Source organism: Schistocerca nitens, chromosome 9, assembly GCF_023898315.1.
Source record: "Schistocerca nitens isolate TAMUIC-IGC-003100 chromosome 9, iqSchNite1.1, whole genome shotgun sequence".
Classification (NCBI taxonomy): domain Eukaryota; kingdom Metazoa; phylum Arthropoda; class Insecta; order Orthoptera; family Acrididae; genus Schistocerca; species Schistocerca nitens.
In genome coordinates, this window is record NC_064622.1 from 66,778,359 (window position 1) to 66,802,938 (window position 24,580).

Sequence of the window (24,580 nt, forward strand, 5' to 3'; positions counted from 1 at the left end):
TTGATGGAGGCAGGATGGTGGTGGCTGATGGAACAAACAGGCTGCACTGAGACGAGATGCCAGGACCCAGCGATTGTGGCTGCCCCGCGCCACTGCACAGATTCCACTCGCACCTGATTAACCTGGCTGGTGCCAAGGATGCAGAGAAGCCCATTGCCTGGCAGATATAAAGACCCAGATGAGACATGAACCCCACGAACCCCACACTTCGCCTGAAGATAAGTAAGAAACATGCTGAAACATTGCTGGAGAATGATGCATTGACTCAGCTGTCATTGCTCTTAATGTATTTTATGTGGAAGTCTATTTAGTGAATGGAGACACACATTTGAAATGAATATTTTCATCTTGAAAAACAGAGCTGAGCTGACCACTGTTTGACTGAATAAGATATTGATCACAATGTAATAAGAGTGATGTCTGATTGTTATTTTGTCTGGTCTCACATTTCATTACCTGGCGACATAAACATGATGTAATGTCCATTATGCACTAATTTAACTAAGAAAATACTTGCAGAAAATGGCATATGCTGTGACATAATCTCATTGTATTGTTACTTCACAATCTTCTTAGTATGTGGCAACATTGCGTGGTTTCAGTACACTCACATTATGTGTGTCAATGCTGCACAGATAGTGGTTGAATTTTTTTTTATATTTTTATTTATTTATTTTTTAATATTTTTATTTATTTATTATTTTTCCCAGGAGCATTAGTTGTAACTAAGTAGAGCAGCTAAGATCTCCGTAACTTCACTCTATGCAGTACAGCATATGATTGTAGTTTACCTGCCCTTTATAATTGAAAATTGTGTGTCATTGGTGCCATTGCATTCTGTTACAACATTTAGAAATGCTACTAATTGCAGCATATTTTGTGAAACAATATCTTGAGATAAGAAAACTATGCTGCTGCATTTTAGCGACAGTGTCCTGACTGGAGGTTTATTTTATTATTGTGTTTCATGAATAAATCTTTTGATTGGAGTAATAATGATGTAATGTAATGGTTTGTTTGCAGATCAAAGCCACCCCAGAAGATGTTGCAAAGTTCAGAGAATCTTTGAGGAAACTGGGTGATGTTTATGTAAATGATGCATTTGGAACAGCACACAGAGCGCACAGCTCTATGATGGGAGAGGGGTTCGATCAGAGAGCATCTGGCTTTCTGTTGAAGAAAGAGCTGGCGTACTTTGCTAAAGCCCTCGATAACCCAGAACGGTAACTGAAATCTGTGATTCACAAATGGTTTTTAAATATTTTCTCATAGTTGAAATCGACGAGTGTGCTTCTACATAGTTTTTCAATTTCAGCCCCTTCTTAGCAATTCTGGGAGGTGCAAAGGTAGCAGACAAAATCCAACTAATAGAAAATTTGCTTGATAAAGTAAATGAGATGATAATTGGAGGAGGTATGGCTTACACATTCCTGAAAGTCTTGAAGGGAATGCAGGTAATAATATTGATCATTTTGATTGTCACAGTAAGGCCAAAATGTAAAATACTACTCTCTTACTTTGTGTTTGTGCAGTTTACTATCTTAGCTACAACAGATTCTTTGCTCAGAGCACTTTGGCTCATTATATTGTAGTGTCTGTTCTTTGTAATACAATATAGTAAACTCTCTGCAATAGTGTGATAGACTGGAATGTCCTAGAATATTATGAGGAGGAAAAACTACTTCAACCTGAAGTTTCTAGAAGAAAGTAAATTCCTAATTTTGCCATCAGCAACTCAGTATTCAAAGTCAGTGATGTACCCAAGACAGTAATGAGTATATAGCATATTAAGTAAATGAAATCAAATGAGCAAAGTGAGAGTGTAATAGAAAAATTACTTATGTTTTTCTAACTGTTATGTGACAGATATGTTGTTCAAATCCCATTATAATTTATTTCTGGATTCTCTTATCAATGTTGAAATGGATCCTCTGATCATTAGTATTCCAAAAAGTAACTTTGAGGCACATTTTTTGCTGGAGTCAAACCTTTATGTATGAAAATTAAACTTCATCTACACAGTTCAGTGAATATTATCCAAATTAAGTTTGTTCTACAAGAACTCTGTTACCATGAGTTCTAACATGCAGCTACAGTACTTTACAAACATCAAATGCAGGACTCCCATCTGTTGGCTATGACTGACTAATACAGTATACACAGTGTCACACTTTGTTTCGTTAGTTTGTCCATGTTTTGATGATGCCGATTCTGCAACTGTTGTTCAATTAACGAAAAGCCAGTCCAGTTATTTAAATAGTGCTTTATTAAGTACACGACCAGTTTTGACCTTCGTATTAGGCTATTTTGATGAACCCTCTGCCAGTTACTTAAATGTGATTTGCAGTGTATCCATGTAGATGTAGATATTATCAAGTGTATCTGAAACTGCCAAATGTTATATAATATGATGGGTCTGTAGATGCTTCTTGTATAATAGGAAATGAGATAGTACTTACATACGTACACTCAGTTCAGAAAGAATAAACAACTTACATTATTCTGTAGAGAAGCTACATAAAATGATAAAAACAGTAAATTGAGTGGATTTAAAAATGTTTCATGCCTAATGAGATCACTAGAAAAATGGGCATGTTTTAATTATAAAAACTGTACAGTCAGATACATTAAAACTGTTAACATGCTTTAGCTTAAAAAGAGTTAAATACTGGCATGTTTCAGAATTGTAAGTGTGTATTTTTCAAATAAAAAGCTGAAAGTAATTATTTGGAATTAATAAAAATGTAATATAGTTGCAGTGAACTAGGTATCAAAGTCGAGCGTAAAGGTATGATCTCTAATGAGTAAAATTTAAACCACCAGTAACTGTTGTGGGCTGTAGTCCAGTCCAATAGTTAATGTTACAGACAAACCTAACAACTTATTTGGGAAAAATAACTCAATGAAGTACTAAAAGATCATTATACTTTCCAAAATGATTACTCTGTACAAACAACTAAGAACTTACAGAAACAATTACACACATTTGTGTAACTGCTAACACTCTGTATAAGGAAGAATGCATGCTAATTTTTCTGTGAACAAACAATAACTTACTAGAACTAGTTTGCTGATTCACAAGACACTTTCCTGTGGGACAATCATAGAAATTACAGAGTTATTTGAAATCGTACTACAGTACTAATCACGCTACAGTACTATTACTTCGTTTCGAGACAAGATCTTCCTTCAAAAGATGCATTAGATATGGGATCTCTGTTGGCAGGTATACTGGCAAATATTTTTGTCAATAATGCTGAAATTAACACTTGTATGGTGTGCTACTTATGTGTTGATCACATTCTGGTCTTAGTCCATGGCTCATAATAAGAAATTGACCAATTCGCAAATACATTTAGTCAAATGCACAATCATATTACTTTCACGGTCGAGCACCAGTGAAATAACACTATTCATTTCTTAGATCTTTCCATCACTATGACTGAACTCAGACATGTTTTTGGCATTTATCATAAACCTTCATCTCCTGATGCTGTTATTCCAGCTGCATCTTGTCGTATTGCCCAATATAAAACGGCCTTTTTTCATTCAGCAATCAACAGACTGCTTAAATTGCCTCTACATACCAAGGAAGTTGAATTAATTTGGCTGGTTGCAAAATATAGCACAGAATAATGGCTATTGTAGCATGGTTGTTAATAAATGTAAAATTTGCCTAGCGTAGAAATGAATCAGTTGATCCAAAATGAGGTACTACATTAAAAAAAATTGTATTGTTGCTCTTCAGTGACCAGGTCTCATAAAGACTAAGTAATTTAAAAAAATATATATAATGTACAAATTACGCACAAATCTCAACTGTCACTTTTATGCCTTTTAATACATGTCATTAACACATGTGGCGTATACCAAAATAGTAGCAGTGTACAAAATTCACTGCTGTGACTGTAAGGCAATTTACATCAGGCATACTGGAAGAAATTTCAAAATGTGATATGAGGAACAGGTGGCACTAAAAAGAAAAACATAGGAAGTAAATGCACGTTTGCAGCTCACCTTATACAAAATAGTCACAAGGTACACTGTATAAAAAAAAGCTCTTGTAATCCTTCATACAGGGAAGAGGGAGAAATTTACACTCACCTGAAAAAAGCCAAGAAAAAGATGCTTAATGAGCAGTGCACATTAGAGCATCAATTTCTTAGATATCTTTCACCCAGTTACTGACAACTTCCTTTAAAGATTTTGTACTTGACTTGTGGTCCTTGTTCATTGCAACTATTTTACACTTTCATTAATCCCAAATAATTTTTTCAGCATTTTATTTGGAAAAACATGCAATTGTGAAACACGTCAAAATATAATACTTTTTAAGCTAAATCATGTTAACAGTTTTAATGTATCAAGTTGTACAGTTTTCATAATTACGATATACCCATTTTTCTCATGACATCATTTGGTGTGAAAATTTCCGAAATCCGCTTGACTTTTACTGTTTTTATCATTTGACGTTGCTTTCCTGCAACAAAATGTAAGTTGTCTATTATTTCTGATGATGTACTGTACGACTGATCAACCAGAACATTATGACCACTGAACTTCTATTGATATAAATCCCTCTAGTTGATGGCAGCAACGTCACCTGGTGAGGAATGGCTGCTAGTCACACACACACACGATGCCTGTAGTATCAGTGAGTGTGCTCTCTGTGTGTAGAATAGGGAAGGCGCTTGATCTATGCGAGTTTGACTGAGGGCAGATTTTAGTGGCACAAAGGCTTTGCACGGCATTTCAGAAGCTACACGACTTTTGGATGTTCAAGGAGTGCTGCGGTGAGTGCCTTAACACGTGCCGAAACAAACCACATTCAGATGTTGTGGGATTGGGCAGCCACCTCTCATTACAGATGCTAGACAGGCTGCAAACTTTGGTGAGTTTGATGGTAGCCCTTCGTTCAGGTTGTCAGCTGCTTGGTGGTGATGCCCACATAAAATCATGTGCACAATTGACATAGTAGCTGGTATGACATGACTGCTTTCAAGTATGGCCCTACCTCTGGTAGAATAGGATAATCCTGTCACAAGGCTGGAGGAGGATATAGTGGGTGGGCAGGTGGATCAGACATATCTTGCTCTTGGGCCTTCCACAGAGGTTTCAACCACTGGGAAGAGATTCATAGTGGGTATGGCATAAGCATGGACAAGGATGTTGCATAGATTAGGTGGGCAGTGGATTACCACTTTCAAAGGGGTGGGAAGGACTGTGAATTGGATGTTCTTTCTGGGCATGATGACACAGTGAAAGCCCTGGCAAAAGATATGATCCAGTTGTTATAGGCTGGTAAGATACTTTACAGAGTGCTCTTTCACAGCAGGTTTCTGGGGGTTGTTACAGGATAAAGAGTGCAGGAAGTCATCTGCAGACTAGGTTTGAGGTATCGTGCTTGTCTATGAAAGCATACTGGGCCAAGGAATTTTTCTCACTACAGATGCACTGGCTGGCTGACTATATGGGAGTGAGTTTTTGTTGCAGAAAGGATGACAACTATCAAAGTGCAGAGGCTGTTGTGGTTAGTGGGCTTGATATGGGCAGAGGTATGGCTGGTGTTATGAGAGAATGAGGTAAACATCCAGGAAAATAGTATGTGGGCCTGAGGAGAACCAGGTGAAACAAATGAGAGAGAGAAAGTATTAAGGCTGTGGAAGAATGAGGTTAGGGTGACTTTTTCCTGGAAGCAGATCACAAAGATATTGGCAATGAATCTGAACCATACAGGGGTTTAGGGTTTTGAGTGGTTAGGGACATTTCTTCTCGATTGCCGAGTGGTACAGGATGGTCCTCATGCCTAGCAAGCAGATTTCTTTTTATATCCTCCCCTCAAAGGAAAAGCAGTTATCGATAACTCATTAACTAATATGTAAAACATACACTTAAGAAAACAGTAGTGCCAAATGAAAGCTGAATTTAATGTATGCTTTGTGTAGATAGTAACAATTCCATCAATTTTACTGAAGTACTGTATTACTTCAATTGTATCAAATATTCCATAACTTTCTGAAGGGTGGGCATCATTGTAACTTACCACATATGTAGACATTTTGAAAAGGTGGTGCTCACTGTGGCTAACTGCATTTTTCAATTTACTCTTCAGGGTTGGTAATGGTCTCAACTAACCAACTAATTGATGACTATTAAGTTTCACTAGATGGTAGGCAACTCACAGTGCAGTACTTTTGCCACGTTTTTATGACACGAGTTGATGTTTCATGCATTGTTGGTGTTCATGGAAGTGTCATGCATTTCTCTCTGTAGTTTCTCTTTTATACAGCTGTTTTTGATAGTAATTGTAATATTTGTGTTGATCCTCCATAAATCTACATGCAGTACAAGGTGGAATCCAAAATTTTCGGGACTGGTGCTGCCATTTGGAAAATAGAAGTAGTAGATCTTTGCATTGCTAGGTGGCGAGAGCTGCATATTTGATGAGTCAGTTTGTGGAGTGGCATTCAGCTGGGAGGACGCGTTGCATGTCCATAGTGATTTCCGTAATACTCTGTGTCTGGTGTGTGGCGAGTTTACAATGGATCCGCGAACAGAATAGCGCTTGTGTATCAAATTCTGTGTGCATCTCGGGAAAAGTGCTACTGAGACCCTTGCAATGATTCAGCAAGTGTTTGGGGGACAGAGCATGAACCATACATGTCTGTTTGAGTGACATAGTTGGTTCAGGGCGGGCCCTACAAATGTCGAAGATTATGCTCACACTGGAAGGCCCGTTAGCTGCACAACGCCAGACATTGTTGCCAAACTTTAAAAATTGGTTCATACGGATCAACATTGAACCATTCAAGGCCTTGCAGGTGAAGTGAGTGTTGGTTATGTCAATAAATGTTGACTGATGAATTGGGCATGCATCGTGGCGCCGCAAAATCTGTGCCAAGGATCTTGACTGCTGATCAGAAGGCACAGCATGTTGAAGTGTGCACGGACCTTCGTCAGACTGCATATGATGATCCAACCTTCTTGTCACAGGTTATCACCGGTGACGAGAGCTGGATTTACGGTTACGACCCAGAGACAAAGCAACAATCATCCCAGTGGAAGAGCCCGGGCTCTCAAAGACCCAAAAAAATGAGACAGGTGAAGAGCAAAGTGAAGAGCATGATCATCGTTTTCTTTGATACCAAGGGAATTGTGCCCAAAGAATTTGTCCCACCCAACCAAACAGTGAATTCTGCTTACTACTGTGATGTTTTGTGACGGCGATGACAGCCCGAACTTTGGCGACAAGGGAACTGGCTGCTGCATCACAACACGCCCTGTCACACATCCTTGCTCACCCTGACCTTTTTGGCAAAAAACAACATGGCACTTTGCGACTTCTCACTATTCCGAAAACTGAAACTCATGTTGAAAGGCCATTGGTTCGACACTCTAGAGAGGATTCGAGAAGCATCGCTGGTGGTGTAAACACACTCAAAGAACAGGACCACCAGAAAACTTGTGACCAGTGGCAGAAGTGCTGGGTGTGTTGCCATAATTCCGGGTTTGAGATAATATTTGGCCAGTGAACTTCCAATATAGTCCTCAAACATTTGTTTATGAAGGTTTGTACTCCTGTTTCAATTTGTGCTGTCACCTTCCACGTCTCACACCAGTGAAAGAGAACAGATTTTACATGTGAGTCAAAGATTTTAAGCTGTACCTTCAACAATATTTCACAAGGTGTCCAAACTGGTCGCAGCTTTTGCCTTTTTGATCCTACTTTCGACGTCTTCTGTCGCCCCTCCAATTTTGGAAACAATATTTCCCAGATAACAAAAGCTCTCCACCTGCTCAATCTCCTTTTCTTTCACGGCTAGTACATTCTTGTTCTTACTGTTCGTCCTAAGCTCTTTAGCCTTAGCCGTGTTTATTTTTAATCCAACTCTCTGAGCTTCTCTTTCCAATTCCTTAAACTTCTCACTCATATCCTTGAAAGTGTGGGACAGAAGGCAGATGTTGTCTGCAAAGTCCAGGTCCTCCAGGCGATCATTTAAGAGTCCACTGTATACTTCTCTTCTCTCAGGTTACCTTCTTCATGATACCATCTAATGTCAGAAAAAACAGCAGTGACGAAAGCAAACGACCCTGCCCTACTCCAGAATTTAAACTGGCTGGTGCTGAGAGATTTCCATCATGTTTCACCTGGCAAGTATATTCTCTGTACATCATCTTAACGATAGTGATGATCTTTGGAGGTACTCCATAACTGTGCTTTGTTTTCCAGATGGCTTCACGCTGTACCCTATCAAAGGCTTTTTCAAAGTCAACAAAAGCCAGATACAAAGGAGACAAGTATTCCATAGAGTGCTTAATAATGATCCTCAAGGTGTTGATTTGGTCTGTGCATGATCTGCTTTCTCTGAAACCAGCCTGTTATTTCCTGAGCTTACTATCCATGGGCACTCTGAGACAGTTTAAAACAATCCTTGAAAATACTTTACTGGGTATTGCCAAAAGTGTGAGGCCACACCAGTTGTTGCACTTCTTCAGAGCTCCTTTCTTGGGCAACTTGATCAGGATTCCCTTCCTCCAATCTTTTGGGATGGTGTCTGTATTCTAGAATTTCTTGGAACAGGGGCAGTAACATATCTGCTCTTACTTCATAGTCTGCCTTCAGGATTTGTTCCACAACACTGTCTACACCAGGTTCCTTGTTATTCTTGCAGCCTTAATGAGCCTTGATAATTTTGCTCTTGCTGAGAGGATGAGTATTGATTTGCATGAATACCTCACTGTTGGTCAACAGTTCACCCTCTTTAGACTTCACTGGCTTACTTTCATTAAAGCTTTTCTGGGACAGCTGTTTGGTTATGATATATAGCTCTTAAGAAATGCCCTTTCTGCTGCCTCTTGAGCTTTCTGCAAGCTGTTCTACCCAATTTCTTCTATCAGTTCTTGTGCTTCTCTTCAATTGCTGATGAACTTCATTGTACCTTGCCCTCAGGCGTTGTTTTCTTAATTGTCCCTACACTGGGATGATCAAATATCCATGGCTTCCTTCTGGTGTTTTGGAATCCTAATACCTTCTCACTGAAATTTAGGAAGGTTTTCGTGATTTTATTCCACTTCCTCTCCACTTGTGTACTAGCCTATTCCTCACTTTGATCCTCCACCTCCAACTGACTACATCGTTTTTTTTTTTTTTCAACTCCAGCACAAACTCTCTTACGTTCATGTTTTGAAGTTTTCTAATATTGAGTCTTTTCTGCCTGCAGGTTGCATCTTGATGACAAATAACAGCAATCTTTAACCACTTCAGCTATTACAAGATGGTGGTCACTTCTGCAGTCAGCACCTCTTCTGTTTCGCATGTCAAGAACGCCTCCACATCTGGCTAATTGTAAAATGATCGATCTGATTTTGTGTCGTGCCATCTTGTGAGAGCCATGTTATTTTATGGCAGCATTTGTGTGGGAACATCGATCCTGCAATAACCAGCCTGTTGTTTAGGCACATATTAATAAAATGCCCTGTTGTCATTTTGGACTCCAGCACCGTGTTTTCCCATAACTTTCTCTAACCCTTCATTTCACAATCAGTGTTGGCATTGAGGTCTCCCATCACAATTTTTATGTCTTTCTTTTTGATCCTGGCCAGAACCTCTCCCAATTGTCCATAGAAGTTGTCCTTTTCTTGGGTGTCTGCATGTTCTGTGGGTGCATAACACTGCACAAGATATATATTTCTTACTCAGCTCTCGAATTGTACTGTAATAATATGATCTGAGATTAGCTTTCACTCTAATAAGCTTCTCCTTGCTTCTCTTGTCAGTAGTATACTCACTTCATTTTCATAGTCTTCTTTCCTCTTTCCCTGAATACGGAGGTGTCTTCTTGTCTCTCAACCTGAATCCCCCAAAACCATTCTATCACATTTCGCTCAGTCCAAGTATCACCATTTTGTATCATTCCATCTCCCTAGATACTTGTTCAAGATTTCCTTACTCAAACATCGTTCTTACATTCCAAAACCTCATTCTTGTTCTTGTTTTAAAGCCAAAGGTCGTCAACAAGGTGTCCATCTGGTTTGCTCTCTTAAATGTTTCGGTAATGGTATAAAATTTTTACAAGGCAGGCTTGTTAGCCCCATGCCCAACTCACAACCTGGAGGACCAGGATTTGTATTAGATTTACTCCCCTTGGGTAACAGAAGAAATATTGAATTTAATTGATGAAAGGAGAAAATATAAAAACACAGTAAATGAAGCAGGCAAAAAGGAATACAAACGTCTCAAAAATGAGATCGACAGGATGTGCAAAATGGCTAAGCAGGGATGGCTAGAGGACAAATGTAAGGATGTAGAGACTTGTCTCACTAGGGGTAAGATAGATACTGCCTACAGGAAAATTAAAGAGACCTTTGGAGAAAAGAGAACCAATTGTATGAATATCAAGAGCTCAGATGGCAACCCAGTTCTAAGCAAAGAAGGGAAGGCAGAAAGGTGGAAGGAGTTTATAGAGGGTTTATGCAAGGGCGATGTACTTGAGGACAATATTATGGAAATGGATGAGGATGTAGATGAAGATGAAATGGGAGATAAGATACTGCGTGAAGAGTTTGACAGAGCACTGAAAGACCTGAGTCGAAACAAGGCCCTGGGAGTAGACAACATTCCATTAGAACTACTGATGGCCTTGGGAGAACCAGTCATTACAAAACTCTACCATCTGGTGAGCAAGATGTATGAGACAGGCGAAATACCCACAGACTTCAAGAAGAATATAATAATTCCAATCCCAAAGAAAGCAAGTGTTGACAGATGTGAAAATTACCGAACTATCAGTTTAATAAGTCACAGCTGCAAAATACTAACGCGAATTCTTTACAGACGAATGGAAAAACTGGTAGAAGCGGACCTCGGGGAAGATCAGTTTGGATTCCGTAGAAATGTTGGAACACGTGAGGCAATACTAACATTACGACTTATCTTAGAAGAAAGATTAAGAAAAGGCAAACCTACGTTTCTAGCATTTGTAGACTTAGAGAAAGCTTTTGACAACGTTAACTGGAATGGGAGCGAAAGGCTATTTACAATTTGTACAGAAACCAGATGGCAGTTACAAGAGTCGAGGGACATGAAAGGGAAGCAGTGGTTGGGAAGGGAGTGAGACAGGGTTGTAGCCTCTCCCCGATGTTATTCAATCTGTATATTGAGCAAGCAGTAAAGGAAACAAAAGAAAAATTCGGAGTAGGTATTAAAATTCATGGAGAAGAAGTAAAAACTTTTGAGGTTCGCCGATGACAGTGTAATTCTGTCAGAGACAGCAAAGGTCTTGGAAAGAGCAGTTGAACGGAATGGACAGTGTCTTGAAAGGAGGATATAAGATGAACATCAACAAAAGCAAAACGAGGATAATGGAATGTAGTCAAATTAAATTGGGTGATGCTGAGGGGATTAGATTAGGAAATGACACTTAAAGTAGTAAAGGAGTTTTGCTATTTAGGGAGTAAAATAACTGATGATGGTCGAAGTAGAGAGGATATAAAATGTAGACTGGCAATGGCAAGGAAATCGTTTCTGAAGAAGAGAAATTTGTTAACTTTGAGTATAGATTTAAGTGTCAGGAAGTCGTTTCTGAAAGTATTTGTATGGAGTGTAGCCATGTATGGAAGTGAAACATGGACGATAACTAGTTTGGACAAGAAGAGAATAGAAGCTTTCGAAATGTGGTGCTGCAGAAGAATGCTGAAGATAAGGTGGGTAGATCATGTAACTAATGAGGAGGTATTGAATAGGATTGGGGAGAAGAGAAGTTTGTGGCACAACTTGACTAGAAGAAGGGATCGGTTGGTAGGACATGTTTTGAGGCATCAAGGGATCACAAATTTAGCATTGGAGGGCAGCGTGGAGGGTAAAAATCGTAGAGGGAGACCAAGAGATGAATACACTAAGCAGATTCAGAAGGATGTAGGTTGCAGTAGGTACTGGGAGATGAAGAAGCTTGCACAGGATAGAGTAGCATGGAGAGCTGCATCAAACCAGTCTTAGGACTGAAGACCACAACAACAACAACAGGGAAGCTGGCTTCACTACACCTCAGTAGAGACCAATCTGGCTTGGGTGACCCTGCCAGTAGCTATGCTAATGCTAGCACAGCTCTCAACTTCACGGAAGCACGCAAGCCCTCCCGCCCGGCACTGAAGGTGCCTACTACAAGACAGTGTCCTCTGGGAGGGGACAACAGTGTTGACAGTGGTGAAAATAATGACCCAACATTCACTTTTGTTGAGAGATGTAAAAACAATTGGCTCCAGTAGTAATTTCAGTGGCTGCTGCTTCATCCTTTGTATACAAATATAATTTGTCATCTCATATCAAGGGACACAAGCCATTCATAGAAGAAAGTATTTGCCATGAAAGCAATAAACATCAGCTTATTCACTCGTTTAAAAAGTTTGAAGTTCAAGAAAAGACCTGGTCCAAACTGTGTGGATATGTTCAGTGTGCAAAGTACCTTCCTGCCTGAGAGCAGGCGAGAACTGCTTCAAGAGATACCACACAAATTAAAAGGAAGTTATACCAGAGTTGAATCACCAACTATTGAACTTGTATACTGTAATGGGGTGATGGTTAGCTGCAATGACTACATATAATGCTCATAGTTTATTGTTGTTGAGGTTGATTTTTACAAGCCTACTGTAGAAAACATACCACAATAATAAAACTAAAACTTTACAAATGGATCAAATTGGAAAAATGTAAATTATTGTTCATGCTCCGTTAGGATAAATTTTTGTAGCGTTTACCTGCCTCTCAGAAAGTTAAGTGATAGTGTTTATAAAAAATATTTCATCATACCCTGTAAATTATCTGTTCCTTAATCTAACAGTTATGCCTTTTTCATTTATATTTCCAGCTATAATTTGTTCTTTACATACATAGAATGGGTGGTTTGTATATGACAAAGTTACATAGTAAAACAAAAATAAAAAATTGTCAAGAAAACTTAATTTGATCAGTGAAACTATCAAGAATGAATTAAAGGGCAGTACACTTTCACTGTAAGTTTTGAAGGTACCAGTTTCGATGTTACATTACATTGTTGTCATGCCACTCGCAAAAGTAGAGCGAATGAAATCCAATTGTGTGTGGTCATTGAAGGAGCCATAATAAGATATTCGGTGTCTACAGATCTCTAATATAAACATGATTACTTTGTGCACTTACTGACACTTCACTGGCCCTTGCAATATTAATTCATTTTACATGCTGCAAATATGTCTTCCTCTTCTTCACTCTGCTCCACCACCAATCTCTGTGAAACTCATGTCCAATGAAAAAGTGGTTGGCACCCACTGGGTTCCCAGCCAGTACTGGCATTGCTTCCTCTTCCACATGCCAGCTTCTGCCCTCAGTCTTCATCTCCTCCTCTATGGTTGCTTCTGACACTGTTACTCAGTCTCTCTATGCTGTACCTTCTGGTAAAGGCCAGGACCAGAGAGGGGTGACTGCCTGAGTTTGTACCTTCTCAGTTGCCAATTGATGACTCTACTTGGTGTCTAGGGAATGTGACCTGAGATTTGTACAATCTCCTAAGGCAGAATAGTATACCTGTGTGGAATCACCCACTCCCACCCAGAAGGCAGGAGTGCTCTATTGGAAATGCTGGCAATTGTGGAGATCAAACTGAAATGAGTACACCAAACATATTCAACATCCGCCCAACAAATAGAAATTGAATGAAACAAAGGAAATGATTAATTTTCCAGTTGAACCTCACTACCTAATAGTATCACACATGGAAGGCAGGTAGAGTTCAGTTAAAGTAAATCAGTTCATCATTTACCAAGGAGTGTACTCAACTGCTAGCCCAGTGATGTCATGTTCTCACATACACAATGGATCTTTACTAATAGGGGCAGTCATTGCCTTTCAGGATCAAAAATGGTTGAAATTTATACTCCTCCATGAATATATTGTTTGTGTAGAGACTTATCACGTACTAAATTATGTGTATGGAGTTAAAACTGTCTGCCTGTCCAATACAACCTGATACGTTGCTACTAGCAGCAACATTTCAATCATATTTGCATGTCCTGTAAAAATGCAGCCAAATGTGTAACTTTAGGCAAAGATGCACATGAGGGAGATGTGTATCACTCTCTGCAGTAACTGTACAGGAGACCATGCCACTTTGTTCCGCGAATGGCCCGTGTACGTTGATGAGTGGGCTGGGTGAGGGAAAAGGTCTTCCATTCTGCTGTCCAGAAAATATTTGCTGTCAGAAAGCCTTCTGTACCATGATCGTACAGTTAAAGCTCTATTGTTGCTATGTTATGGCTAAAAAGGGTATGGCCACACGGACCTAAAGCCTCCGTTTTAGTGCTGCAGTTGTAAAATCTCGCAGTACTTAAAGTGGCATCTTTGTCTACCACTACTGTACCCGCAAAACATGCTAAGAAACCTTCACTCTCATGATCCATACAAAATAATGCAAACTTAAGATGAAGTGCTCCAGAGACAGTTTTTTGCTTGTCTCTCACCAGCACAAGACCATTTCCCCTTCGCCCAACTTGAGATCCTTCTCGACGCAACACTGCAATGAAACATTGCCTGGCCAACTTCTACTGATCTGTGAAGAAATAATAGTGCAGGATACTCCTGCTCTGAATCCAGCAGTCAAACACATGTGAAACCAGGTTCTCTGAGGCTACCATCACTAACAAAATAGGCATCTCTCCTCCTTAAATATAAGTGTCCTCAGTCGGAATGCATGCATCAAATTGTGGAAGGCAGAACGGCAGCTGCCATTACATCACAATCCCTAGATTTACACATGCAAGAAACGAAAACATGCATTCAAGTCCACTTTGATCTTTTACACTGCACCTGATACATTATACCCTCCTTACAGAGGAAGCAGCTCCAGCTCATGGGGGTGTGATGCTCATTCAGTAAAATGTCCATACTCAGATCATTCCTTTTAACACCCGGTTACAAGCTGTTTGTGTCAGATTTCCATTCGTGGAACCATGGCGAAGATACTGCAGCTTGTAGTTAATTTACATGTAAGACCATTTGGCACTTTCCAAAGCAGACTAGGGGCCGGCGAACAATAATTCAGCACCAGTGAGGATCAAGTAAAGTGCCTTGTGAATGTTACTGTCTCTTCCACTGAACATTCCTTATCCCGAATGTCTTCCACCAGCAATGAACCTCAATGTCCTGATGGATCAAGGAACGTCAAGATGCTGTTTGCACATGGAGACATGTTCTCCTTGTCTTTGAATGACATACCATGATAGAAAACTGTATCTGTTATAAACAAATGCAGGCAAAGGGTGTCAAATAATCGTAGGTAGTTAGCAAAAAAGTCTCTTGTATCTCTTTTGTAAATTCTTTTAACCATTTTACACCCTTGGCTGTTGTTGGAGATGAACATAGTTGTGTTGCTGGCAAGGAGGCCATCTTCCAATAGCCTGCCCAGCCACTGCAAATGATTTTGATGCTGTTGATATATCCAAACACCTTGAGTCAGTACTTCAGAGATTTTGAGTTACCATCCTGCCTTCCTTACCAGTAATTTCTACCAGATAATGGACCAAGTGATGAAAGGGCAGCTGGTATGGTGACTTGAGTCTCAGAAATTGCAAGCAAACATCCAGTGTGACTTTTATAGGTATATCTCTAGTTAACCATCTTGTCACCTTGTCAACCTACAGCATGGATGACTTTCTGCAGAATCGCCAGATTGTGACTGTATTTCTTTTATTTGTAAACAGTCAGAGAGACATTCTGTTGGATGGGAATCCTCTGTACAATGCGAAGATGGGCCATCTGAGATTGCCTGCATGATTGTATGCAGAAGTTTTTCAAAGACTGGGTTTTTAATGTATGAGACAAATTGTTTCAGTTGGACACTTACCAGGAGAACTGTGTACCTCTGGGCTCCACTCTGAATGTAACCTTACTTGTTGTAGCAGTCAACTGTCTCCTCTCTTTGACAGTTAAGCAATCTATTGCAGCTCTCTATGGACTTGTTTGCTCAGGCAGCAACTTCAGCACAGTTTTGACCACCTCTACTCATGCAGAATAGACAAGGCTTCCACATTTCCACCCAAAAAGTTTATATGAATTTTTTACAGTGAAAGTAGTTTATTTCACACTCTCGTATCTCAGTCCTACTGCTCTTCCAGTCATCAAAACACAATATTCTTGGGTTAACACATGATAGAAAACTTGGTCTTCCCGTACATCCTACCTGGCAGCACAGTGTGTCCATTCTTTGAATGTCAAGTGGTACCTGATTGGGAGCGGAGATGGTGTTGTGGAATTGTGGTTCATTCTTCTTGTGATGTACATTTGCTATCCATTTGGTTTGCATATGGGAACATGTCAAAAATTTATAATACAGTTACAATGATTTTTGCATTAATAAATAACAGCACTAAATAAATAATGACACTATAATGATATTTCTTGGGGGTATGTAACACATTGTATCCAGCTTAAATTTGCAGTTTGTTTTGCTTGGATTCATCCACTGAGTAATAACATTTCAAGGTCAGTGCCTCATATACTTTTCTTGTATTGAGGTCCATATGATTTGCATTATGTGAATCTTAGATATGTTTAGATTCAACCATTTAACTGAAACCAAGTTTCTAAGGTTCTGAGGGTACTGATCACAGATTTGAGAATTTCTTCTGAATCCAGATTTTCATCTAAGACAGCAGTAGCATCTGCAAATAGAACTGATGGGAGACTGTTTTTAATAAGTCATTAACATATAAGAGATAGGACTAGGCCTAATTTGTGGCCTTTTGGTATGTCCTGAGCTCTTTTTTTTTCCAGTCAGAATTATAATTTGCCCCATTTAAAGAGTTGCTAACTCTTTGCTTTATGTTTGATAAGTATGATTTAAGCCATTGTAGGGTAATCTGCTTAATTTTTTCTGTTGTCGTCTTCAGTCTGAAGATTGGTTTAATGCATCTCCTTCACCTCTGAATGACTACTACAGCTTGCACCAATCTGAACATGTTTAATGTGTTCATCATAATAATTTATATACAGTGTGCAAAGTATTTGGAAACTTTAGGAAAGATTTACATGAGAAGAACTACATGGGTGGAAACCATCTCCATTGCTGCAGATCCTGTGTCCCTGCAGTTCCCCTGGTCTGAACTGCTTGTTGCCTTCCCACTCCTGTATGCTTACTCTCACTTTTCCTTTTCTGTCATTTTCTGCACCATTTCTTCCCTTACCAAACCTAGTACTTACCTGTTACTTTCTGTTTCACAGATTGGGAACTCATTGTATGATGAAGATGGTGCAAACATTGTAAAAGATCTTATAGCCAAGGCTGAGAAGAACAAAGTATTAATACACCTGCCAGTAGACTTTGTAACTGCAGATAAATTTGCTGAAGATGCACAAGTTGGAGCTGCTACACTGGAAGAAGGCATTCCTGATGGTTGGATGGGACTAGATGTTGGTCCAAAAAGTATTGTTCTCTTCAAACAGCCTATAGGAAGGGCTAAAGTTATAGTGTGGAATGGGTGAGAACTATTTTCTTGATGAAACTGTCACTAAAGTTTTTTGTTTACACATGCATCTGTACTATACTATTTTCACTTCTGGTACTTCTAGTAGTCAGTGTTACCAGCAGATACATGTTCAGTAGTGAAACTCAGACATTGGTGAGATTTTGATGTGGGGTGAAGGGACAGGTGTGATTTATGGGGCAGATTAACATGATATAATGGAGATTTGGAGGGTGAAAAAGCAGATAAGGAATGGTTCTGTAGATCCTGTATACAGGAATAAAAATATTAAAGCTAATCCATATAACATTTTTCCATAACTTTAATACTCAAACTAGAACTATGACCTTAAAACAAGAGATTATAAATTGTGTTCAGTATTCTCTACAGCATTCTCTCTGCATTTGTTGGGACGCTTAGTACATCATTCCATTCTCCTTCTAGTTATAATTCTTCTTTCAGACCATTATAATAAACAAAATATGACCTCTTGCTGCTCTTACCTACAGGCATTTTGCTCTCGCAGCAAATAATGAACCACAAAATATCTTGGCATGGATTGAAAGTAGACATATAATAAGAACATTGATTTACATTATACAAGCACTCAAATCTTGCTCATGAAAAGTAACTGAATATTGCAGTGATGTAGTGATGCTTTTTCAGCCCAGCAGGTGTGTTTGAATTTAACAACTTTTCTAAGGGAACAAAAGCAATGATGGATGCTGTTGTGGAAGCTACAGGAAGAGGCTGCATCACAATCATTGGCGGTGGTGACACTGCCACGTGTTGTGCCAAATGGGACACTGAAGACAAAGTCAGCCACGTAAGCACAGGTGGTGGTGCTAGCCTTGAGTTGCTGGAAGGTAAGTGTGAAAGAACAATAAAAGTTGTGACCCTTTCATTACCATGCTTACTTTGTCATCTTTATAATCTCTGTGCGTTTTAGATGGCCACATACGTAACCTGTTTCATTCTTTTAAAAATTTAAAATCTTTTTGTCTCTTCTTTAAATCATCACTTAAATGGTTATAAACCACAGTGTGAAAGTGTACTTAAATAAGTATCGCTTCTGAATAATTGCATCAGTACGCTCAGTCCGACAAAAAACAAAATACTAAGATATTTTCTTGCAGCCAAAGTTGACTGGTTTGGACAAGAAATAAGAAGTTCAATTAACTTTCTAAAAAAAGTTATATTCTGTTCTTAACCCAAACAGAAAGGAAATGAAGTGTATAATGTCATCTAAGGATACAATTATTGTTTCAGGCAATAAAATGTAAAAAATAGGATAAATATTAAAAAATATTTGTAGGAGACGTTGTCATATGCTGGCAGAAGTGGCAGAGGTCGTACGTTAGTAGAATTTGCAGAGAACAACATGGTGACACTTTCTTCTAGAAGAAAGCAAATATAACATGAACCTAGAAGTGACATTGACTATATTTTACCAAACAAAGAAATTGTTCAGAATGAGACTGTCCTAAATAATCAGAATGCACAGTTTTCAAAGCTGGTATTTGTGACATTACTGATATTTGTTTCATGGGCATTAGACCACAATCCAGTGCACATTTCTCTGCCGAATGTTTATTTTGTCTTTCAATGCTGTTGACGTCAGAGGGTTTAATGACTCTGAAAACAGTTAAGACTTTTAAAAGCTCAGCAAGCCAAACTGTTTAAAGGTATCAACACATCACATCGGACAATTCGTGATTTCACCAGACTGCTGCCTAAGACAAGGAGTCATACTAATGAATGTAGGAAGAGTTGGCACTCTTTATTTCACACTAAGGCGCACAACTTCTATAATTTCAGTTCTACTTGTCACAGATCAAATCAGTGAAGTACTCAGGAAACACTGTACTGATACAGCGTTTAAATCAACGAGAAAGGTGCACGAATATTTGGACTCTGCAAAGGCCCACTACTTGCCACATCAGGAGTATGTAAAATCCTTTACACTCACGGCCAAGTGTACATAGGAACTACAAAAATAAGCATTAATACCTCCTTTAAGGTACATGAGATCAGTTGTCACCTGGACAGGACAGATAAATCAGCAGTAAGCAGATAATAAACGAGGACCAGGAAACCACCAAATTCGTTTCTCTGACACTGTAGTTTTAGCAAGATCTAATAGTTACCACACTAGAATGTGTAGAGTGCCCATAGAAGTACAGGATCATAGAAAGAATTTCAAAAGAAAAGGAGAATTGAAATTAGATGAGTTGTGTATCTTAATGCTAAATAAAACTCGGTGCCAACTCTTTCCCCACTACAAGATCCATGGCATATGTCAGTGTGACTGCGATCTTAGGCAGTGCTCTGATGATGTCATGAACCAAACATTGTGTTGCGTTGATAGTTGTAAATAGTTCAGCTTTCTAAGTTAATTACTCTTGAACTGCTTTGAGTCACTAAAGCCTGTGATGATGTCGCCAGCATTGGAAGACGAAACGTTAGGCAGATGCTTTGGACCGCAGCCTAATGCCCATAAAACGAATATCAACAGTGTCCTAAATAATGTTTAAGTTGCAAGGGTCAGACTAGTAAGGCACAGAGTAATAGTAGATACGAAGCTAGAGTTAGTTTTCATTGGTTTTCAGCCAGAGAATCAGAAATATATGGGGTATGCTAACCTAAGAGTAACGGAATTAGGTAGTGCAGTGATTTTATACATTGGATTCTCATTTAGAAGGGCAGTGTACCTGTACAACCATCCACATTTAGATTTTTCATGTATTTCGTAAGTCACTTTACATAAATTACGAGAGGATACCTTTGAAAAACACAAGGATGTTTCCATGTCCCATTCTTCCCCATCATTGTCAAATTGCCTGTCTGTTGATAGAACTGAAAACCTTCATCACTTAAGTTAGAGAAGTGTACCAGATTAAATTGAGCAACAAGTTAAGTATCTTGGAAAATATCAGTTACATACTTAAAGAAAGAGGTGATTAATTTATGTAGCAAAAGGATTGAAAACAATAATATGAAAAAAAAATGAAAACATTCAATAAATGTTTGTGCAGTACCAAGATAAATGTGAAATATACACTGTTAACGAGGAAAATGACATTTCTAGAAATGATGCCAGTCACTATGTCACTAGAAGTCGTTAAAGCTGGAGGCAAGTACTAAAGGAACATACAAAACTGTTTACAGAATTTCTGTGAAATACCCAAAACGGTAACAGTGCTGTAATTGCTCTGCTGCTTTCCGAGAACAGACATGGATAAGACAAGCTTCTGTGTAATATAGTTGTCTTCAATGAGAAGACTGGTTTTGCTGCAGCTCTCCACACTAGTCTGCCCTGTGCAACACTCTATACATCTTTGCATAACTACTGCAATTTGAACCTGCTTACCGGGTTCATGCATTTATCCCCTCACACTTTCCTCCATCACTAAATCCATGATTCTTTGATGCATTGTAACAAGTTATCATTTCTCCTAATCAAGTAGTCATAAATTTTTCTTCCCAATATGATTCAGTAAATCATTATTTATCTGATCTACACATTTAATCTGCAGCAGTCTTCTGCAACACCACATTTCAAATTATTCTTTTCTCTTTTTGTGTGCACTTTTTATCAGTCATGTTTCACTTCCGTACAAAGGTTACACACCTGACAAATACCTTCAGCGAAGTTTCAAAGGGAATGTTTGCCAACTGTGGAATGAAATGGGGTAGAGTAATACATTGTAAAGTGAATGGGGAGCTTTAAGGAATGAAATAGTGCAGACAACAGATGATCAAATGGGCAAAAATACAAAGACCACTAGACATCGTTGGGAAATACATATTGCAATTTGATAAAGGGAGAGAACTTAAAATTCCAGCAAATGAAACAGGCCAGAGAGAATAAAAAAATGAGATCAACTAGAACTGCAAAATGGCAAAGCTGAAATGGCTAGAGAAGAAATGCAGAACTGTAAAAGCAGCAATGACTATGGGAAAGGTAACATTCATCCGAAGAGTTCAGAGACTGGTTTTCTTTCTGGCATAAAAATGTCAGCACAGTAACTACAGCTGCAGCTTGAGCAAACAACTGTAAAAATGGGTATACATTTGACCAATCGGTTGAGAGCTGTCAGTGTTACGTAGTGGATACGTATGGTTGTAGTATGTCAGTGTTTTCGTTGTTGCAAATCGCAGTGGAGTAATGGACAGAAAATCTCTAAATTAAGTGTTCCAGGCCACGACTTGATTAAAATGCAGAACATGGACAGTTATTTGGAGAAAGGAAATCACAGATATCAAGACTTAGTCTTATCCATACGAACCTAACACAAAATGATGCTCAGAATACGTCTCTGATGGGTCACTAAGATGATGGTAGTGTGAATGTGACTTGTCAGTTGAACCTCATACCAAAGGAGGACTTTACTGAAGTTTCACATGGTTGTTTTCCAGTGGAGAGAGGCTTATTACTAAAATATTAGTTTAATAAGGCATGGCTGCAAAATACTGACTTGGATTATTTGTAGGAGAATGGAAAAGTTTGTAGGAACCAAGCTTGGGGAAGATCAGTCTGGGTTCCTGAGAAATTTACGAACACATGAGGTAGTACTGAGCCTGTTATTTACCTTATAGTGCACTTAAAATAAGTTGCAACTTTTGACAATTCAGTACAGAGTGAGTGCAGGGAATCGTAGTTGCCAGCGTGTGCTGAGCATGTCAGCAGGTGGAGATAATTTCACACCTACTTTAGGTCACAACCGTTAGCTGTCCGCCAGGCAAACATTCTTTGCCAGTAAAGAAACAGTACTGAACAGAGCTATGAAATCAATCTTTCGTACATACTCACAGTTATAGTGTAAGTGGAGCAATCCCAAGGGAAGAATTGTCCCTGTCCTCTTCCCCAGACCTGCAATTGGTACCAGAGCTGACTGAAATGACCATCTCTTCAATCTGTCCTTCCAGTAATCCTTCACAAATCCACGTCTCCTCAACTACCTTTTTGGTATATCTGACAACTTCAGATCAGTCCTGTGAGGTAACCTTTGCGATGGCTTTGTTGCGTTTCAACCTCACTGAGTGCAAACTTTTTGTTTCTTGCCACATTACCTCTCGCCTCTGCCTGATTTAAATGAGCGTGATCTGGAAGGAGCCTGATTACTCTGTGCCCTTTAGCGTTAGCCAGTTTGTCGACCTGGTAGCAGTGCTACACATTCCATTAACTCTGCCTTATTAATTCCTTGTTAAATTTGATCCAGTGGAACATATGTTTGAACCTAGAACAAACTATATCCTTTCGTCCATTGCATTGTCATAACTTTATCCATCACTACAGAGTGGTATGGCACATTGTCCATCACTGTTGTTGAATTTGGGGAATGTTTTCCAGCAGAACATTAGAAAACCACTCCATGAAAACTTTGGTGTTTATTTCCTCATGATAGTTGCCTTGCTTCCTCGAACCGAACAGCAATAAACATTTCCGGTGAAGCCACTAGCAGAGCCAGTGTGAAGGATGATTATCCTGTAACATTTGTCTGACTGTGCTTTAGTCGTTCCTTGTGCTGTGCAGTCAGTCCACCCTTTCCTCAGCATATGGTATACATTAACCAACATCTTATCCAGTTACACAATGTTAAAATAAAAAGCTCCTCATGGCATGCAGATATTGGCCTCTCCAGGCCATTATTTCACTTTTGTCAATGATAGATGTCAGAGACAAAAACTTTTTGTGCCAGAACAAACCTCCCAAAGACAATTTCAAAGGACTGCCTACTTTCATTGAACAGCTCTGGTTGTTTGAGGCTGAAAATAATTTTACTTAAAGTGGAGTTTTCCATTCACTGATGATCTTTTCAATGCTTCCATCTCGGTTACCCGCATTTTGTAACTTCTTTTCTTGCCCAAAGTTTCAAGTAAAGAATGATCTGGTGTTGCTCCATCATTTGCAGTACCGTGGGTCAGTGAACATTAAGCACGGCAACTGTTCTGTCCACCACTCTTGTAGCATCTACAATCGGACCACCAGTATTGCACTAGAGTTCAAAATAATTGTGCATAGAGCATACGAATTTTGAGCTTTGCTAGGGATTGTAATTCCCCTTCCAACACTAGATATCTTCGCAGCCAGTGAATGTGTTCTTGGACATTTGTGAAGCTTGTGCTCAGACATGCTACTCTGTTGTTATTAATGCAGTGCCAACACAATACACTTGTTCACAACATCTAATGACTGCAGAACACAAAATGCCATAAAATACAAACATTGATCATGACAAACATTGATATATTTAATATGTGACACAAAGCGATACTGTTTATCCATGGTGTAGCAGCATGAGTGTTTTACCAGCCACATCGCTGGCTGTGCGATAGGGAAAGCCAGCTCATCAATGAAATCATGTCCCCTCCAGTGAGCCAAAAGTCGAGTAACAACTAATTTTAAACACATTGCAGAAAGCAGACTGAGAAAACCGGAACATTTGTTCATTGGAGACTGCTGTCAACAATGTTGACAAGAATATTCTTTGAATTTCTGAAGGTATTGGGCATAAAACAGTTGTTCAAAACTTGTACAGAAATCAGACTGCTGTTACTAGAGATGGACATGGACATGTGTAGCAGTGGTTGAGAAGTGAGTGAGAAAGGATTGAAGCCTATCTCTCATGTTATTTACTCTGCACATTGAGCAAGCAGTAAAGGAAACCAAAGAGAAACTTAGAAATAGAATTAAAGTTGGGGTAGAAGAAATGATAACTTAGGTGTTTGTAGCTGAAATTCTATTACTGCCAGATGGTGAAGGACCTGTAAGGTCAGTTGAGTGGATTGTATAGGGTATAAAAAGAGGTTATAAGCTGGATGTCAACAAAAGCAGAAACTGGTGATGAAATATAGAAGACCTAAATCAGGTGATGCTGAGCTACTTAGTTAAGGAACTAAATAAGACAAGTAGAAGAGTGTAGCTACTTGTGTAGCAATTTAACATGATGACAGTTAAAGTTGAGAGGATGTAAAATGCAGGGCTAAGGTTTAGATTCAGGACCATGGCAATCAGTGGTGTTTCTTTACTGCTCGTAGGTTGGGACTGTTGGTTTTGTGTAGCCAGTGGGCTGGTATTTTCATGTAA

At 39.1% G+C, this 24,580-nt stretch overlaps 1 protein-coding gene across 1 annotated transcript in view; it reads left to right on the forward strand.

Moving 5' to 3' along the window:
• LOC126203042 (phosphoglycerate kinase) overlaps positions 1-24,580 on the forward strand; it is a 58,515-nt gene that overhangs the window by 23,974 nt on the left and 9,961 nt on the right. Inside the window, exons 4-7 of the mRNA XM_049937280.1 lie at positions 1,024-1,223; positions 1,316-1,454; positions 17,249-17,505; positions 18,157-18,356. Coding sequence (XP_049793237.1) covers positions 1,024-1,223; positions 1,316-1,454; positions 17,249-17,505; positions 18,157-18,356 — 796 coding nt within the window. The remainder of the gene's footprint in view (positions 1-1,023; positions 1,224-1,315; positions 1,455-17,248; positions 17,506-18,156; positions 18,357-24,580) is intronic.